Source organism: Mus caroli, unplaced genomic scaffold (assembly GCF_978045245.1).
Source record: "Mus caroli unplaced genomic scaffold, Mus_caroli_1 scaffold_13, whole genome shotgun sequence".
Classification (NCBI taxonomy): domain Eukaryota; kingdom Metazoa; phylum Chordata; class Mammalia; order Rodentia; family Muridae; genus Mus; species Mus caroli.
The window spans coordinates 77377414-77395928 of record NW_028227268.1 but is presented as its reverse complement, the minus strand read 5'-3'; the positions used below and the strand labels follow the sequence as shown (position 1 = coordinate 77395928).

The 18515-nt window shown below is 42.2% G+C and overlaps 1 protein-coding gene across 4 annotated transcripts in view; it reads left to right on the top strand.

The window, feature by feature from the left end:
• Clint1 (clathrin interactor 1) overlaps window positions 1–17170 on the top strand; it is a 58485-nt gene extending 41315 nt beyond the window's left edge. For 2 of the 4 annotated variants that reach the window (XM_085830093.1, XM_021176535.3), the window contains exons 7-12: window positions 1313–1559; window positions 2503–2572; window positions 9729–9803; window positions 12684–12970; window positions 14348–14552; window positions 15488–17170. In XM_085830093.1, coding sequence (XP_085686219.1) covers window positions 1313–1559; window positions 2503–2572; window positions 9729–9803; window positions 12684–12970; window positions 14348–14552; window positions 15488–15834 — 1231 coding nt within the window. In that variant the 3' untranslated portion in view covers window positions 15835–17170. The remainder of the gene's footprint in view (window positions 1–1312; window positions 1560–2502; window positions 2573–9728; window positions 9804–12683; window positions 12971–14347; window positions 14553–15487) is intronic. The other 2 variants (XM_085830094.1, XM_021176537.2) reach the window with 1 other exon arrangement.
• Window positions 17171–18515: the final 1345 nt, after the last annotated feature.

Below are 18515 nucleotides of genomic sequence, written 5' to 3'. Positions count from 1 at the left end.
TTACTTAGACAAGTCCCAAACTGACTTGTGTTTGAGATTGCTTTAGATTAGAGTCATAGTTTAGGGGAGAATGCAAGCATTTTGCTTTAGGATGTTTATAATTTAAACTGTCTCTTCTACAAGTAAGTAATATAGATGATGGAGCATACTTGAGGTTCTTGTCCCTTGCTCTCTCTTCCTCCCTTTCTGTCACTCCCCACTTTCTCTTTCCTCTCCCTCCTGCCTGCTGACACACAGACAAAAACTCAGTGACTTTATATTAGAGAATAGTCTCTTTTCATTCCTAGCATATGGAAATCCTGGATTCCTGCTTCCTAGTGGTTTGCTTTTGTGAGGGTTTTGATTGGTTGACTTGCAGTGTTAACATGAGTAAAATAATTGTTTCAGAAATATTTAAAATACACTTAAAGTTTCTACAATTGACAGTTATGTCATGTTTGATGTGACAGTAATAAAATGAAGCACAATTGTAAAAATTATTGCTTCATATTTGGGCTCACTTTCAAGTGACAGTTGACACAGCACGCTGTTTTAAGCTGACCATTGAAGTTTCATTGTTTTGTTTCTTTCCTCTGAGGCAGTCTCTGATAGCACAGGCTGGCTTTGAACCCATTATGGAGCTAAGGCTGACCGTAAGCTACTGACCTCCTCCCAAGTGTTAGGACTACAAGGGTGCATCCTGTGCCTCATCTTTGTCACCCTTTGTTATGTTCCTCAGATTAGAGCATGAGAATCCATGACAGTTCTAAAAATGGAGCTGTATATGTGGGGTATAGCATCACAGCGTCTAACCCAGCATTTGGAAGGCAGAAGCAGGAAGATCAAGGAGTTCAAGGCCATCTCTGGCTATATAGTGAGATAGGGACCAACTAAGATTACATGGCACTCTGTCTTTTAAGAAACTCAGTATTGATGTTAGAGAGAGAAAGAGAATAGACTATTAGAGATTTGCACCTTATATTTAGAGGCTGTTGATGTGTGTTGCCTGAGTTCTGAGAGCGTGCTGCTGTTTTATCTGCTAGATAAGTTTTAAGTCTGAAACAAACACTGAGGTATTTTAGGCATTTTTTGCATATCGCCCTCCCCTTAGGTGTATTTTAGACTTAACTGGGGAATTTCGAACATCTCTCTTCCCTCCCTCACACATGTGCATCGTTATTCAGCCGCCTAAATAATACTGTGTCGATCCTGTCAAACAACATGTAGAGTTTTGGAGTTAGCACATTTGAATTCCTTCACTCAAATCGCTAAGGGCTCCTTCTTACAGTAATCCCAAGCCTCATTACGTTGTTTCATTTTTAATATCTCTTAGTGACAGTGATGAGGAAAAGAAAGCAAGAAGAGGCAGATCTCCCAAAGGTGAATTCAAAGATGAAGAGGAAACGGTGACGACGAAGCATATCCACATCACACAGGCCACAGAGACCACCACAACCCGGCACAAGCGCACAGCAAACCCTTCCAAAACCATTGATCTTGGAGCAGCAGCACATTACACAGGGGACAAAGCCAGCCCAGATCAGAATGCTTCAACCCACACGCCTCAGTCGTCAGCCAAGGTGCGGACAACATAGGTCTATATGGCGTGTTTGTCGTATTCTCTAAACTGTTTTCCTGAATTCCTGCCTTAGTAAACTGGGGCCTTTTCATCACTCATATCAATTATAGATCATCTGGCATACCCTGCTCAGTCATGAATAGCAGCTCTCTTTAGATAAGAAACCTGTTGCAGGGCTGAGACTGTCTATGTACTTTGTAAAAAGTACTTAGTACTTTTCGTGTCTATGTAGAAATGACACTGCCGTGCACATGGGGAGGTTGTGAATCCCAGGGTAGGCCATCTGCCTCCATCTCATGGCTGATCTCAGCTGCAGTCTCTAGGGGAAGCATGGTTGAAGAAAGGATAAAGAGCAGCTAGCTAGCACTGTAACATGGTTAGTGTGAAGTGCACGTTTTTCCAGATTGAAATGCAATATGAGGAGAAGTGCGTTAGAGAAAAAATCAAATGTTAGAACCTGGTTTGGTCATGCATGCCTATAATTCCAGCACTTAGGATCAAAGGCAGTGAGATTGGGTTCCAGACCACCCTGGGCAGACCGTGTTTTTTGAAGGGTTGGGAAATGGTGCACTGTTGTCACTGGCCCACGTCAGATAGCGCACAACCACATGTGATGTACATACTCCGGCTCCTGGGGATCTGATGCCTTCCTTTGAACCCCAAGTGACCTGCACACGTGTGCACACATACACACATATATGTTTCCTTAATAAAATATTTTAAGACTGATGGAAAAAAAAGCATATTTGGGGGGGAAAAGACATACCTATTAGAATTCCACGGTGCTTATTATATAAAGTGCTCCTTCTCTGTAAGGATTCAAGGCCAATTACTTTTTTTAGAAATCTAAATCTCACCTTGTTTAGATGATTGCAGGATTTCTGTCAAAATTGGGGTTGACACTGGAGGTCTATTAACCTTGCTCACTGTTTCCGCTGTTTCAGCCATCGGTGCCGAGCAGCAAGTCCTCGGGGGACCTCGTTGACCTGTTTGATGGCAGTGGCCAGTCAGCAGGTAAGCTCAACAGGGGCCTCATCTTTCTAGCAACTATGCTTCTGGTTTTCTCTTTTTAGTGCTATGTGAAAGATGGAATTAAAAAAGAAAAAAAGTTCTAGTGGGGTATGGTGGTGCACACCTTTAATCCTAGCACTTGGGAAGCAGAGGCAGGTGGATCTCTGAGAGGTCAAGGCCAGCTTGGTCTTACACAGTGGGTACCAAGACAGCCAGGGCTATGTAGGGAGATAAATGATTTACCAGGTATGGTTATGCAGTCCTGTAATCATTGAGGATGGTCACAAATTTAAGGTTAGTGTGAACAAAGAGGCTTTGTCTCAAAATAAAACTTAGAAAGGGGTCTGGGGTTTCTTAGTAGAGCATTTGCCAAGCATTTGTGTGACTCTGGACTCTACAGTCCTGCAGAAATACTTCCTGGATTTACTAATGTGAAATTAATGAGCATTCTCTGCTATTTGGAGAGAATTATTTGAGTGCCTAACAGGAAGAAGGTGAGAATTTGGTAACCTCTTACCCTAATTTCTTTGGTGCCTATAAGTGAGTATGTGGGTTACCTTTGCTTTCTTGGTCTTACATTCATACACCCATTTCTCCAAGCTTTAAAAAGATCTCACCTAGTTTTAAACCTTCTGACCTTTAGGCCTTGAGAGGAAAAACTGTTGGTTGTAGTCAACAAGTCTCAGTGACTGGTACATGTGACCTCAGATCACTGTGACATGTCTCAGTTTACAGGGCTTCCTCTCCTCTCCATACTGCTTCCTCCTTCAGAGTCTAATATGTTGATGACATTTTTCACAAAGAGTTTGTTTCACAAAGAGTTTGTTGTTTGCATGTTTAAGCTGTTAAGATAAATTTTGCAGATGTGAAAATTTACATTAGCATTCACCTTTTAAATTTTCCTTTATAAAAATATGTGTTACTCTGTATGCTTTTGTTACGTGCCCTAACCCTTCATCGTGGTTGTCAAAGCAGATAAATGCTCATTACTTCTTTTCACCTGTCAGCGAATGTGTGCTGACCCAGGCACTGGAATTCTTAGGCTCTTGGAGAAGTCAAAGGAAGTAATCGTCAGTCAAAGGGCAATAATTGACTGTAATTACCTAGTTATAAACATGCTGGGTGCTTTGCAGGGAAGGGAGCATTATATGAATATGTGTATAACTGACTTCCCAACAAGCATATTGTAAGAGGGCTGTGGCCAGGGTGGAGTGCACATGCCTGTACCTGCAGCTCTTGGCAAGCAGAGTTGAGAGGGTTTCCAGGCAACCTGGGCAAAATACCCGGATCTGTCAGAGAGAGAGAGAAGGGGGAGACCATCACATTGAACAGTGGACAGCATCTGTCTCGGTGGTAAGACTAAGGATTTCTTCTTGTGATCTCCAGTGTGTGCTAAACTTTGAGTAATTCCTAACAACTTTGATACCATAGGACTGCACTTGATGATTAGAGTCTTAATAAACTACTGTACTTCAATAAAAATAGCTCAAGGTAAGACCTTTTTAAGGATAGTTTTTCTGAGGCTCTTTAAAGTTGATTACATTCAAATATAGATGAGCAGGATGCAGGTTGAACTAATGTCCAAAGTGCAGCTGTTTTTCAAGTTGTGTAAATAATTCCCAAAAGCAAAACTGTTTTCTTCGGACTTGCTTTTTGCTTTAAGCACAAGTCCGTGATATAAATTGCTTTTCACAAATAGATTAGTGATTGTAAAACCACCAGTTCTTTTCTTTCTCTCATGTTGTCATGAACGTACTGGCCTAGGAATAAACTTGCAAGGCATCTGGTTTGACCTGGTTCTGAGATCCTTCTGTCACTATTCTACAATGACTGTGACCTAGAGAGGTTGCCACTCACAGCAGCAGAACACTGCCCTGGGTGTCTGAACAGCCACTGGGTGCTGTCTCTGTATATTTAAGATTTGAGCTACAGTGCGAACTGGTAGTTAGCATACAGCCATCTAATGTGTCACAGAATAGCAGTTATTTTGGACTTCCTGGCACGAACTATGAAAGGGCCCCGTTTAAGTCAAAGAATTAAGTAACTGGGAAGATCATCTGTATGCCATGACTTTCCTCCTCTGTGACCCAAGATTTCTTTGAACAGAAAATTGCTTTGAGCAGAAAGAACCCTTTGAGTGTTTTTTCTTCTCTGGTGTAAATGGTAGACTGACTTATATACATATAACAGTTAATATAGTAACTGAGGCAGAATTTAAATGAAATCTGCAAGGTTTTTTGGCCTTAAAATTTAGCTTAATATTATCTCAAAAGCAACTGAACATGGTTTGACATCAGAATTACTTTTTAATAACTTCATTTGAAATATATATTTAGCCGTGGATCTTAAATGAAGTTCTGCTACAGAAGGAAGTTAAATTTAAAAACTAGCACTTGCACATGAGACTGTGTAAGGACCTGCCAGATGTCCTGTATGTATAATAAGACTCCCATGCAAGTAATAGGGCCACAGACCACCAGTGAGGTAAGCATCTGCTCATGGGGCCCCCTCAGCAGATGAGCATCTCCATAGCCGTGTGTGTGTGTGTGTGTGTGTGTGTGTGTGTGTGTTTACATCTTCATTGCTAGCATTTTACAGAATATCTGCTAAAATATTTGATTAAAATCTGTAGACTATCTGACCAAATTTATAACTGCATATGTGAAACCTAGGCTGTGTGTCATCTTGTTCTTGAGATTGTTTTGATACATGCTCCATCATAATCTTCCGTTACAGTTACAGTCTTCTAGAGGTGCTGTTTCAGTGCCGCTACAGAACGTTTTCCTAAGTCAGTGCTAGGAAATAGGTATTAAAATTAGAAACTAAGCCAAGTAAGAATAGAACGCTAAAGCATCCCATTTCTCTTTCAGTCAGTGTGAGTCAACCGCGGAGGCCTTGTCCCTTTGTGACTAAGGAATTTAGGTCTTAACTTACTGTTCCACAAGCTGGATGTCTCTTGAGTGAGAGTGGAGAGAAGCATGTCACCAGTACAACTAGAAAAACTGTGTTAATAGGGCTTAGTACAAAACAGGGGTTCTCTGTGTAGCCCTGGCTGTCCTGGATCTCACTCTGTAGACCAGGCTGACCTCGAACTCAGATCTGCTTGCCTCTGCCTCACAAGTGCTCGGATTAAAGGCGTGCACTGCCATCACGTTTCCCAGGCTTAAAAACATTTTTTAAGGACTGAAAATGTATCAAGTCCAAATTACTCCTTATCATTTGAACCTAGCTGCATTTTATATGGATTGGAAGCACAGTGGGGCGGCCTCAGTCAGTCATCTTGCATTTGAGTGCAAGCTCTTTAAGCTCTGTTTACTGGAAGTTGGTAGTGGTTTGTTTCACTGATGATGATGACGATGAATTTTTAAATGTGGAGAACAATTTGTCCCAAATCCAATACACAAAGGTAACTATAAAAATGTTTAGTAAATATTATTTGTAAAATGTTTTTAAGATGAGACTTTGCCACGTAGCCCTCTGCTCCTGCTACATTGGCTTCCCTGCTGCTCAGGTGACCTCTGCGCACTGCCTCCCAGATGGAGTGTGTGCGGATTCAGTGAGACAGACTAGCATTTGTTGTGTGGCAAAGCTTTGTGGCTTCTGGTTGAGGACAGCTTTCCTTCTGACCTCCTTCTGCTTGTCTCCAGAAGCACTTGCTGTCAGTTACACATCGTCTGTAATAAAGTCATTAACCAAGTGACCCTCATTTCTTCTGCACTTCAGCGTTTTAGCTTGAGGTTTTTCCTAAATTCTTTTGTGTTCCAAACTGAGGTAGTCCTGCCTCTCAAAGTCTTTGATGAGGAGAGAATCACATTACGTTTTTTGAGTACTGTGTTTGAACATGTATTTTATAGGCCAGTTGTGACTTTGCCTATTGATGGTCTGGGCTCCTTTTTTTCTCTAGTGGAGATATTTGTTCTTACTGATTATTTAGAAATTAGTCACTTACTTTATATATATTAGGACTCTTCAGTTTTTAATGCATTGGAATAAACTCTATATGCTTTTTTTTCGTTTGTATTTCAAGCACTGTCTGACCATATTTTTCTTGTTCCCAGTATTGTTCTGGAAAATTCATAGTCCCAGCTGGTAAGGAAATAAATAACCTCCTTGCTGGCCTGGAGAGGCGGGTGGATTTGGTTTGTTTGTAATGACAGTGCTCGTGTGGGAATCTGCAGGAAAGGCAGCAGCAGCCTTCTGCATGCAGCACGCTTTGATGGTCTTCTGTACTTCCGTAGAGGTGGTGTGGGAGGAGCTGGAACAGAGGCACATGCTTGTCCCTCCTAGGAGAACCTTGCCCCTTTAGAAATGGGTTTTTAATTTCTGAAAGGCTTCTGACAGTTCAAGGTAGTTTTGTGGTGCTTCAGAAAATGTCAAATCTGTGCCAGAGAGCATGTGTGCCCCTCACTGCTCCTTCCTGAGGTCACATGAGTGGGGTAGGAGCTGCTGTTGACTTTTGATGTGTATAGTCTTCATGTGGGTCGGAGAAGGGGGATCAGATACACCTGAAATACCGTGTTCAGGAAAAGCTTCTTAAAATCCGTTCCTTGCTGCTTTGATCTCCAGCATAGATTCTTCTTTGTGACTTAGACTAGTTCAGATTTGAAGGTCTGTACTTGGCTGAGCATGAAATTTTCTCCATATTGTTTATTCACTGTTTGGATGGAGCAAATTAATATAATCTGTTTTTGTATCCTTTACTGTTAATAGAAATTAGCATTTTATTAGCAGTATACTTTATCAAAATGTTTAACATAAAGGAACAGAAAACAAACATATGTTAAGCACCTACTCTCTGCAGCATTCATTTCCCCGTTTTTATGAATATGTTCCTGTCTGCGATATACACATTTAGCTCGCTGCTCTTTGTGCTCATAGCACTTTATCATGTTCAGTATACCTGTAAGAAAGAAAACAAACAAACAAAAAAAACCAAATCACTTTGATACTGTCCTTTGGATGAATTGTAAAATAGCAACATGAGCTGTTGTCGGTAGGAGTGCAGGGCCTGTGGTTGGCACTACCTGGCTGCTGTGAGGTTATATCAGTAAGTGTGGTAATGGAGTATGGGGACGGAAGAAGGTATTAGTTATGCCTGCTGATAGTTGACTGCATAAGTGTACATTAAAAAGAAGGAGCAACAGACATGTATTGGAAACGGATTCTTCCCTTTATTGAGCCAGCCATCTAAGAAGGAGTGGGCGGGGTTACACTTTAATTAACCCAGCTGAGTGGAGCAGCTGCCATAGAATGTCTCGCAGCGATAAAACAATCAGAAATGGCACCAGATGTTGGAGGCTGTCCCTGGTGGTGTTTGAGTGTTGCCCAGATGTTGCAGTCCCACCTGGCAAGTTTGTGAGCACTGCAGGCTAAGCAGCTGTGTTCCTATAACAGTAAAGTGCTCTGATGGATCTGCTGCTTTAGGCTTCGCAGGCTCTGGCTCGCAGGTGAAACTTTAAGGACAAAAAACAAAGCCAGCAGCTTAAAGTTTTAGGTCTGTGGTTTGTTAATCATTTATGTAGAAGAAAACAGTACTAACACTTAAAAGCACAGTAGCACACACTGTTGATAAAAGTAAACCTCTCACTGTACTGTTTATAAATACAAACTGTGCATAGGAGATTGACCTAGTGGCTGTGATTTTGCCATTTTAAAAATAGCTGTTCTGCAATAGTAACAAGGGCTGACAGGGTGGCTGCTCACATTACACAAGCCTGATGACCTGAGTTGATCCTTGGGTCCAACCTGTGACTTCTGTGTGTATGTCATAGCATTTTCATAGAATCTGGGTCATCTACAGTGTAAGAGACCAATATAAAAAGAGCTATAAGAATCAGAAGCATGAGGCGGGGCTGGGCAAAATATTATGTAATTGAGTTAGAGTTACTCTTCAGTTCATATAGACTCTATTGCTGTTCAAATAATCTGGATTGAATTTATCTAATGTGGGAGTTAGGGAGGAAAAGTGTAGCTTTGAGTGTGGTTTGTATTATTTTGACAGTCTCCTTCTATAAAATCTACTTATGTACACTAATAATAAGTAAATAAATACCAAAAGCTGAATTTTTTTCCTTTGTGTGTTACAGTGTTAATCCTATGTAGAGTGAGCACGTGGGAAACTACCCTCCCGGCCTCGCCCAGAGGCCTTTCCCACTCGCCGTTCACAGTGATTTTAATGCAAACCAACTTTAAGTTTTTCCCCAAATTTTTGTTTTTCAAACATTGGCATATGGGGGCAGGAGAGATGACTCAGTGGTTAAGAACACATACTGCTCTTGCAGAGGACCCAAGTCCAGTTCTTAGCATCCACATCATAGTATCCTACAACTCCAGTTCCAAGGAGACCCAATACCTTCTTCTGATCTCCTTGGGCACCTGCATACATGTGGCATGTACTCACACAGTACACACATACACATAAATAAAAGTAAACATGTTTTTAATTTTGAAATGTATAGACTCCCCACCCCTTGTGTGTGTGTGACTGTCTGGTTCTTTGTTTTATGTTAATGTTTTTTCTGGTGTTAACTCTGACATGGAATTTTCTTTTTCTTTAAAAATCTAAAATGGGCCGGGCAGTGGTGGCACACGCCTTTGATCCCAGCACTCGGGAGGCAGAGGCAGGCAGATTTCTGAGTTCAAGGCTAGCCTGGTCTACAGAGTGAGTTCCAGCAGGACAGCCAGGGCTATACAGAGAAACCCTGTCTTGAAAAACCAAAAAAAAAAAAAAAAAATCTAAAATGCAGTGTGAAGATCCGCAGGTTGAGAATGGCTATTCTAACTGTATAGAATTCCATTGGCATGTACAGATTTTGAGTCTAGTTAATTTCAATGTGTGATTCCATTCATTTATAAAGGTAATATATGTAATATATGTGTATGTACACATTTATAATAACATATATATAATATATAATGTGTATGTAAAATAAGGTTTTAAAAACTGGAAGAGGAAATGATAAAAAGTCTTGAGTATCCAAGAAAGATGGCAGAGAGAACCAGAACCACAGGAGAGCAGGCCAGCCCATGTGTAACAGCCAATAGACCTCTCCTGTTGCATATTTTTGTGTGTTGCTTAAAAAGGACTCCTGTTTAAAATTGTTGGTAATTATCGCACAACTCGAGCTGTTTTAAACATCCTCCCCATCTTGCCTTCTAGGTGGATCAGCTGATTTATTCGGGGGATTTGCTGACTTTGGCTCAGCTGCTGCATCAGGCAATTTCCCTTCCCAAGGTATGAGATGCTGTGTGAAAAGTTGACACAAACAGAGCCATTACTTGGCTTTTTTAATCCTTGTAGAATGTATCGTTTCATATTTCCCAGTCAGTTATGCACAAGACATTTATTGGGCCAGTGTCTTTGCTATGCCAGATGAATTACCTTAGTTGTGTGCTAACCGAGGCCACAAAGCTACCCGTACTCATGATATTCTCGTTCAGTCTTGCAGGGGTGAGTGGAAGGACACAGGATCTTACTCTAGAGCAAAGATGTAGCAATTGGTGTTTACAGTAGTTGGCCTGATTCTCCAGGAATGAAAATGGGCAGCTGTCTCACCTCAGGACGAGCAGCACCTCCATGCTCCTCAGATAGACAGGTTATCTGTGGACGCATGGAAGTACAGACTAAGAGGTTATGAAAGAATGGTGATTTTTTTTTTTTCATAGAATCTGGGTCGTCTACAGTATGAGAGATCAATATAAAAAGAGCTATAAGAATCAGAAGCATGAGGCGGGGCTGGGCAAAATATTATATAATTGAGTTAGAGTTACTCTTCAGTTCATATAGACTCTATTGCTGTTCAAATAATCTGGATTGAATTTATCTAATGTGGGAGTTAGGGAGGAAAAGTGTAGCTTTGAGTGTGGTTTTGTATTATTTTGACAGTCTCCTTCTATAAAATCTGAGTATTTCCCCCAAGCTAGAGTTGTTAGGCTTCATTCAGGGACTGCAGGGCCATAGTAAGGCTGGTACCTTACTGTGGGCACATCAAAGTGGAAGGTAAACATGCCCTAGTATTACAAGCTCCCTGGGTAATCCTTGATGAGTTTTTGTATATGAAGTTGTCTAGTATGCAAATAACTTGAATATGTTAGTGCAGCCTTCCCATACATCTCTATCAGTGTATGTGTGATTAATGCAGTCTCATCACCACCGCACAGGTGCTAAGCCCACAACAAAGATTAATCATTTCTGAACAGTGGCTGCCCATTAGAAAGCACATCCTTGCGTGATGAATCATCTTCGGACTGAGTTTTCAGATGGGGCAGCACGTTTTGCCCTGGTTCCACCCATAAACTCTGCGTAGTGGATCCTACAAATGGAAGGAAAATCAGTAGAAAGTTTATGTTGATTCAGAGCTAATGTAGAATGGTTACTAGAGTGTCTTGTAAAGAGTAAAGCAGGTTCTAGTAAGAGCCCGAGTAAAGAGCAGTAGCCACTCTTACATGAACCTGCGTACAGAGCTTGCGGTTCCTCTCCCAAGCATGCTGCATTCTACGCTAGTAATAGAGGAGTGTGACCTGCAACATGACTGAGCTCTTCTGATACTTAGCATCGTGAGCCAGTGTTACTGTGGTGCTTACCTTTTAGGCTGGACACGAATCTCCAAACTATAAAGATCATTGTGAGGACTGTGTATTTAACACTTCCAGATGACCACCCTTAAATGGCCATTTCTTCACTCTCTACCTTCTCAACTGCCACAGACTCATAGTCATGCTTTTGTCCCTTCCTAAAGGAAAGATTGATTTACTTGGAGTCATGTGTAGCCTGGACAAAGTAATGTTTAAACATGACTTGCTTATCTAATGAGCGTAGTTCAGATCATGTGCTGTATGTGGCTTTTCCAGAGGATGGACACAACAGTCTGGGTGGCGGACTCACATGGACTGCCCAAGTTAACCCAGTGTAATAATATCAAACCTCAGATGATGACACAAGTTAACCCAGTGTAATAATATCAAACCTCAGATGATGACACATGGCATTACTCCATCTTTACAATATAGACTTAAGAGTTGGGCCTAGGGCTGGAGAGATGGCTCAGTGGGTAAGAGCACTGGCTGTACTTCCAGAGGTCCGGAGTTCAATTCCCAGCAACCACATGGTGCCTCACAACAATCGGTAATGAGATCTTATGCTCTCTTCTAGTGTGTCTGAAGACACCTACAATGTATTTATATAAATTAAATAAATAGGCTTGTGGGTGGGCCTGGATTAGAAAGGCTACTTACTGTCTTTAGAATGGAAGTGGAGAGGCTGCCAGGCAGAGCCAAATATGCCCTTCAAAGGCACACCCTTCCTCCAGCCTGGCTCCACCTCCTAATGGCTTACCCTGTATGAGCTCATCTAGACTGGCTCACTGACGCGCTGAGCACAGCTATCACCCAGTCGCTTCTCTGTGCTGCAGATTGCAGACCAAGTCTTTAATACCTACCCCTTCAGCTTGCATTTCAAATTCAAACTAACAAGAGTTCCCCTTGCTTTTTATTGAAATATACTGAGCAGTCAGCACACTGGAGATTGTTCTTAGAAGTAGCCCATGCGTAGTCAGTGGGAAAAAACCAGAGTGAGACCTCCTAACACAAATGTATTAAGTGTTCACATGTTATTTTATTAGCTTCTTATTCTCCATGGTTTATTTTGTTCTTATTAAATTATAGATCATGAACGTGAGGCTTTGCAAATTACGTAGGTATAAATTGCAGGCTGATTTCTTTTTGAACCTTCTAAATGAGCAAAGCTGGGACTCTAATTGTGGAGTACCTCTCCACTCCCACAGGAAGTTCACCAGTTTAGAATCTCCTCCCATGTGTCCCATGTGTTTAGCTGATGCAGACTTCGTTGTGTGATTTCATGGTGCTTTTTGTGTATCATGCACAGGTCTGCCAAGAGGTGGGTTTTACTTTGAGAGTTCTAACTTTTCTTTGCCACCTTGGAACACTCTTGTAATATTCATCAGGAAGGATTATGTCCAGATGGCGCTGGGGCCTGTAGATGCTAACCTGCATGGGCTCCCATCAGCTTCAGTTAGTTGCAGTTCATATAGCTTACATTTGCTCTGGGCACTTCAGAATGCCTCTCACCCTTGCCTTCTTTCTGTCTTGATAACAGCAACAAGTGGCAATGGCGACTTTGGTGACTGGAGTGCCTTCAACCAAGCCCCATCAGGCCCTGTGGCTTCTGGTGGTGAGCTCTTCGGCAGTGCCCCGCAGTCGGCTGTGGAGCTTATCAGTGCTTCACAGCCAGCTTTAGGCCCACCGCCCGCTGCCTCAAACTCGGCAGACCTGTTTGATCTTATGGGCTCATCCCAGGCAACCATGACGTCTTCCCAGAGTATGAATTTCTCTCTCATGAGCACTAACACCGTGGGACTTGGTTTGCCCATGTCCAGATCACAGGTAAGTTGTCTGTTTCCCTTGGGAATTGTTGCTTACACTAGTACTAGAATGTCTAATAGCATGATGAGTTAGTGTAAGACAGCACGAACTGACTCCTCCCCCACCCTATAGTCCAGTGTGGGCTAAACACCTTTAGGTGACACAGGACTGCACGGGACATGCTGTAGGTTGCACTTTTCACCCATTGGGTCTTATATATGTTCTAGAAGGCAGGGCAATCTTACCTATTTGCAGTCCCTTACACAGAGAGACGTGCTGAAGTCTGGTGGGTTACCACCAATTAGTATTTAGTTGTGTTTAAACATTGATTTTGGGGAATAGATATGTTGTGTGATTCATGGAAAATAGTTAATAAGCTCTGTTGGGATAGTTTTGTGTCGCTGTGCATTGTTGTTCAAGTAGAAAATCCAGTGATGGATGATACCTGTTCCCGGCTTGTTGACAACCTTCATTTTAACACAGAAAAACTCGTGAGAGGTTTTTAATTCATGTTAAACTTTAAATAAGAGTTAAGATTTTTGCATAACAGTATCTTAGACTTGAACATAGTTGGAAAATAAGTTGTACTTGGGGTTTGCTAGCTATGGCTGAGTCACTGATACGTTTCTATGCTAACCCCTTGTTTTAATGTATAGATCCTCGTCTTTTGGGGTATTGGGATGAAGGAAGGGAAGAAAGAAGCAGAGCGGTGACTGAGAGGCCAGTGGCCTTCTTTCAGCCACCGTGTCCTCCTCCAGCACTTCACCTTGGTAGACTTCTCATTTCTTGTCATCCATTCCTTTTCTTCTGTCCCTTTAAAAGTCATTTTTAGCAGCCACCACGCACCTCTGCTTCTTTCTCCTGAGTTCCTTCTATCAGTCCACATGTGTTTCCTGAGCCACTGATGGTGCCCACTCGAGGCAGTGGAGGTGCACAGAGCCAGGAAATGCCAGTCAGGCCCTGCCACGGCCATTTGCCTCTTGATGCTTGGGCTTTATGCCACGAGCAGACAGACCTGCATTCTTTCTGTCCTCCGGCTTCAGTTGTGTTCACCCAGCTGGTAGGTCTCTGCTCCCTGTCCAGGCACTGCCCTTTGCTTCCTACTCAGTAACTCTGTTTTCCTGAGGTGGGTAGCTATATTAACCTGAAGTTGGTTATTGACCAGGGCATTTGTCAGAGATGGTGGCTTCTACAGGACTGAACATTGGATTATGCGATCATACCCAAGTCTTCAGAAGGCCCTGTTTAAGACCAGGAGTGGGTCAGTGAGTGGGATGGAAAATAAAGTATCTTGGCATTGAAGTCTTAGTATAAGGCATCCGTGGTTATCTGATGAAGTTGTCATCTGATACCTGAGCAGCTGGTACTTCATTTCCAGAGCATCCTTTTCTCTTCCAGCCTCTGCAGAATGTTAGTGCAGTGCTGCAGAAGCCTAACCCTCTCTATAATCAGAATACAGATATGGTCCAGAAGTCGGCCAGCAAAACCCTGCCCTCTACTTGGTCTGACCCCAGTGTCAACATCAGCCTAGACAACTTACTACCTGGTATGCAGCCTTCCAAGCCCCAGCAGCCATCGCTTAATACAATGATTCAACAACAGAGTAAGTCACCTCAAATGCCCCCACCTGTGCTTCATAGATTTTTACCCTGACTACAGGACTTCTTTAAGTATTAAAATAATAATAGATGAATATACTGGGGATGGGTAGGGATGTATGTGAAGGTAACCGTATTCACCTAAGATCTTTCTGCTTAGTGTTGACACCCTTGCCACTGGCACACTGACTCTGTACTGTGCTTCTGGTTGTGATATGATCTGTGAGTTCAAGGACAGCTAAAATACATGGAAAGACTGTGTTAAACACCGGGGAAGCGAGATGTAACTCAAGGGCTAGCTCTTGCCTAGCATCCCTACAGCAGCAGACTCTCCATGGTGCTCCAAAACAGAAAGTGATTTTTCCCAGAATCACCATGCAGCGATGTTTGCAAACCATGTGAACTCCCTAGCACAGGGACCCTGCCTCATGGCTGTTCTTTTATCTCGAGATGCTGAGGGATGGGTGGATGTCTGTGCTGTGATCTTTCTTGCTCTTCCCACTTAATGATATAAATATAAGGGATTCTTTTCCTGTGTCAGAGAAAAGTGATTTTTAAATTATCCCCTCATACCAGTGTACAGTTTCCCTTGTTGGTCATTTAAATTATTTTCAGCTTTTTAAACTACAAATAGATTTAAATTTGTATACATTCTGTATGTTTACGTTTCCTTCTTACAACTCTCTGAGTCAGAGATAGGAACTTTTCTAAGGCTTTGGTAGACCCTGACTGTGGACCATTTATTGGGTCAGCAATGGATTTTGTAGGAATGTTTTTGGGTCATGTTTCTCCCACTCTTGCTGTTTCTACATCTCTAGGTGACCAGGCCAACATCCACTGAATATTTGTTGAGTGTAATCAGGGCAGATTAATTGCCTTATTGGATATTGACAAGTCAGAAAAACCTGAAGTCAGTTTTTTTTCTCCTTTCTTCTTGTAGATATGCAACAGCCTGTGAATGTGATGACGCAAAGTTTTGGAGCTGTGAACCTCAGTTGTCCGTCAAACATGCTTCCTGTCCGGCCTCAAACTAACCCTCTCATGGGGGGACCCATGCCTGTGAACATGCCCGGGGTAATGACGGGCACCATGGGGATGGCCCCTCTGGGGAACACCGCAGGGATGAGCCAGGGCATGGTGGGCATGAACATGAACATGGGGATGTCGGCCTCGGGGATGGGCTTGTCGGGCACCATGGGAATGGGCATGCCCAGCATGGCCATGCCTTCTGGAACTGTGCAACCCAAGCAAGATGCCTTTGCAAACTTTGCCAACTTTAGCAAATAAAAGGCTGTACCGGAGCGAGTGGAAGAAGACTCTATAACTGCAGTAGGTGATGTTGGGATGGAAGATGCTAAGCAGTTCCCTTTTCTTTTATCAGTTAATTAAATAACCCACATAAAGAACCAAAAAGGCTGCTGTTTCAGAAGCGATGCAAGAGCACTTCAGATGAGGCAGTCAGGATCGCTTTCCCCAGTGAAGATCCGCTCCTAATGGGGTGAGGGTCACGAGAGTCTCTCTGGGTCGGAGAGCCCATGTCACAGCGTAGTCTGTGGGAGGCCTGGCACGGATGGGGCTGAGTATGTGTGCTTCACTCTCTTAACTTTATACTTCTTTCTCCCTGAGGAACTTGATTTTTCTGTCCCTCAATCGCCTTGTCATGATTGGGTCTGTTCCTTTACTACCACTCTCAAGTCCATAGATGAAATCAGTAAAGTTGGATGATCAGTTTTTTATAAAAATATATATTTTTGTCCAAAAAAAAGGCATACATATGTGATTATGGCTAAATCAGAGGTAACTGGATGTGTGTGCTTTTGCCAAGACTCCAGCAGTGCTGCTAACTACCATCTGAGTTTCCATGGATTTGACCCCTCTTCCGCAGCTGTCCGTAGCTGTGAGACTTCGCCCATGTCTCCTGCAGTGACCCTGTGCAGAACTGGGAAGCCTTTCTCAGGACTGCTCGGCGGTTTCCTTTAACAGACGAAGAAGGAAGACTCTGTGTTGTCTTGTCTGTGGCAGTTGTTCACTGCCCTTTGCAGTGACTGACTTGGCAAAGCTGTTTCCTGTGCATAGCCTTGTAGCCATCATTCAAGTCAGAAACAGTCAAAAGAGAAAAATATTTATTTTTATCTTTTTTGGTGTCTTTTCAAAAAATTGAAAGGTAAAACTACATTAAAACCTTAAGTTAAATGTACATGTTAGGACTCAGCAATTTCACATTTAGATTTTATACTGTATTCATTTTGTTTGCGTTTTGAGTGTGTAATACCGCATTAGCAATATGGTTCCAATAGAAGTTCGATATATATTATTAAAGGAGACCTGTAGCAGTCAGAGATTTTATTGATTTAATGACAAATAAAGGAAATTAATTAATTTTTTTTCCTGCTGTGATTCTGCATTACGCTCACATGAAAATCATGATGCTAGAGTTTGGAATGCAAAATTAAATGTTTCAACCTCAAGCTGGGAATATTTTTTAAAATAAATACTATAAGTATCAAATTATTACCTCCCCTACTTTATGTTGAAATTTTTTTTATTGAATTGATACAACTTTGTTTCCATTGTATTCATGATGTTCTGTTCTATATAACATTAAAACATTCATTAAAACCAACGTGGGCCCGCCTCTTTTCTCATCCACTAGACACGAGGCCATTGGGGGAAAAATAATTATAATTTGGGCAAAGTAATTTTTATAAATAATTTAAAATTATTTAATGACTTCTCTATTCTCTCCTATCAGGCTCTACTGTCAGGAATTAAACATGAAGCAGCAGAGACACCCTGCTCTGCTCTGCGCTCGCTAATGTCCCATCTACAACATTTCTAATTAGGCAGAAATCCATGTACTTCAGCTAAGTGGGAAGGAAAAGTGATTCATTTGCTGAATAAGAGATGAGAGAGGGTGTAATTAGCTGACTGCGGTTTTTAATCTTTCAACAATTCTGTGTGTTTAAATTAGTTTCAAAGAATGGGAGCTTTCAACTGTTGTTACTTCATAGCAGTCCAGCCAACCTCTGCTGGCAGTGGGGTAGGCTGTCTGCATTTACGATTGAACCCTATAATCTTCACTTATTCTTAATTAAGAAATAGGTCTTCACTTTCTCAAATATATATAGTTCTTAAAGGAAGTAAATATTTCATACCTGAGCCTGTTTTGCTGTGTTGTTGGGTTGGATTTTTCTAATAGTGTTTACCTCAACACATTTTCCAGCCCTGGCTTTCCTTTGCCGTGTCTCTGTGGACATAAAGGGCCCCTTTCCCCTTTCTCCTTGGACTAAATACTACTTTGCCATATCCAAAGTGGTTTTTGCCAAGTGCTTCCTCAATGAGGGCCTCTCCAGTTCATTTGGCCTTTTGAGATGTCTCCCTGCATAGCAAGGCCCACCTCAAACTTTTAGTTTTCCTTTCTCTAATGGCTTTAAGAACCATAAAAATAGCCACATGCGGAGGCTCAGTGAGTTGGGGCATTTGCACGCTGACCAGAGTTCAGGACCCACACAGTGGGTGCAAAGAACCACATCCCACAAGCTGTCCTCACACCTTCACAGACACCTACATCCATTCACAAATACGTGCAAAATAAGTTAGGATGTGTGTGTGCATGTGTATGAATAAGACCAGTGAGATGCCTCAAGCAATCAAGTGCTTGCCACTCCAGCCTGATGTGAGTCCCATCCCCAGAACTCATTAAAAGTACACGGTGAGAACTGACTGCAGTTTTCCTCTGATCATTTGTGTGGTAGCATGCACACACAGTCATGGAATAAAGATATTATGTGGTCCTCTTTGCTGCACTTCATTCAGCTTCCCTTTGTTTAAACCTCTGAGTCAGGGCTGGAGAGACGATGGCTCAGCAGTTCCAACTGTGAGGACTGGAAGTGGGTTCCCAGTACTCTGCAGCTCACAGCTACCTGTCACTCCAGTTCCAAGGCATCTGGCACCCTCTTCCGACCTCC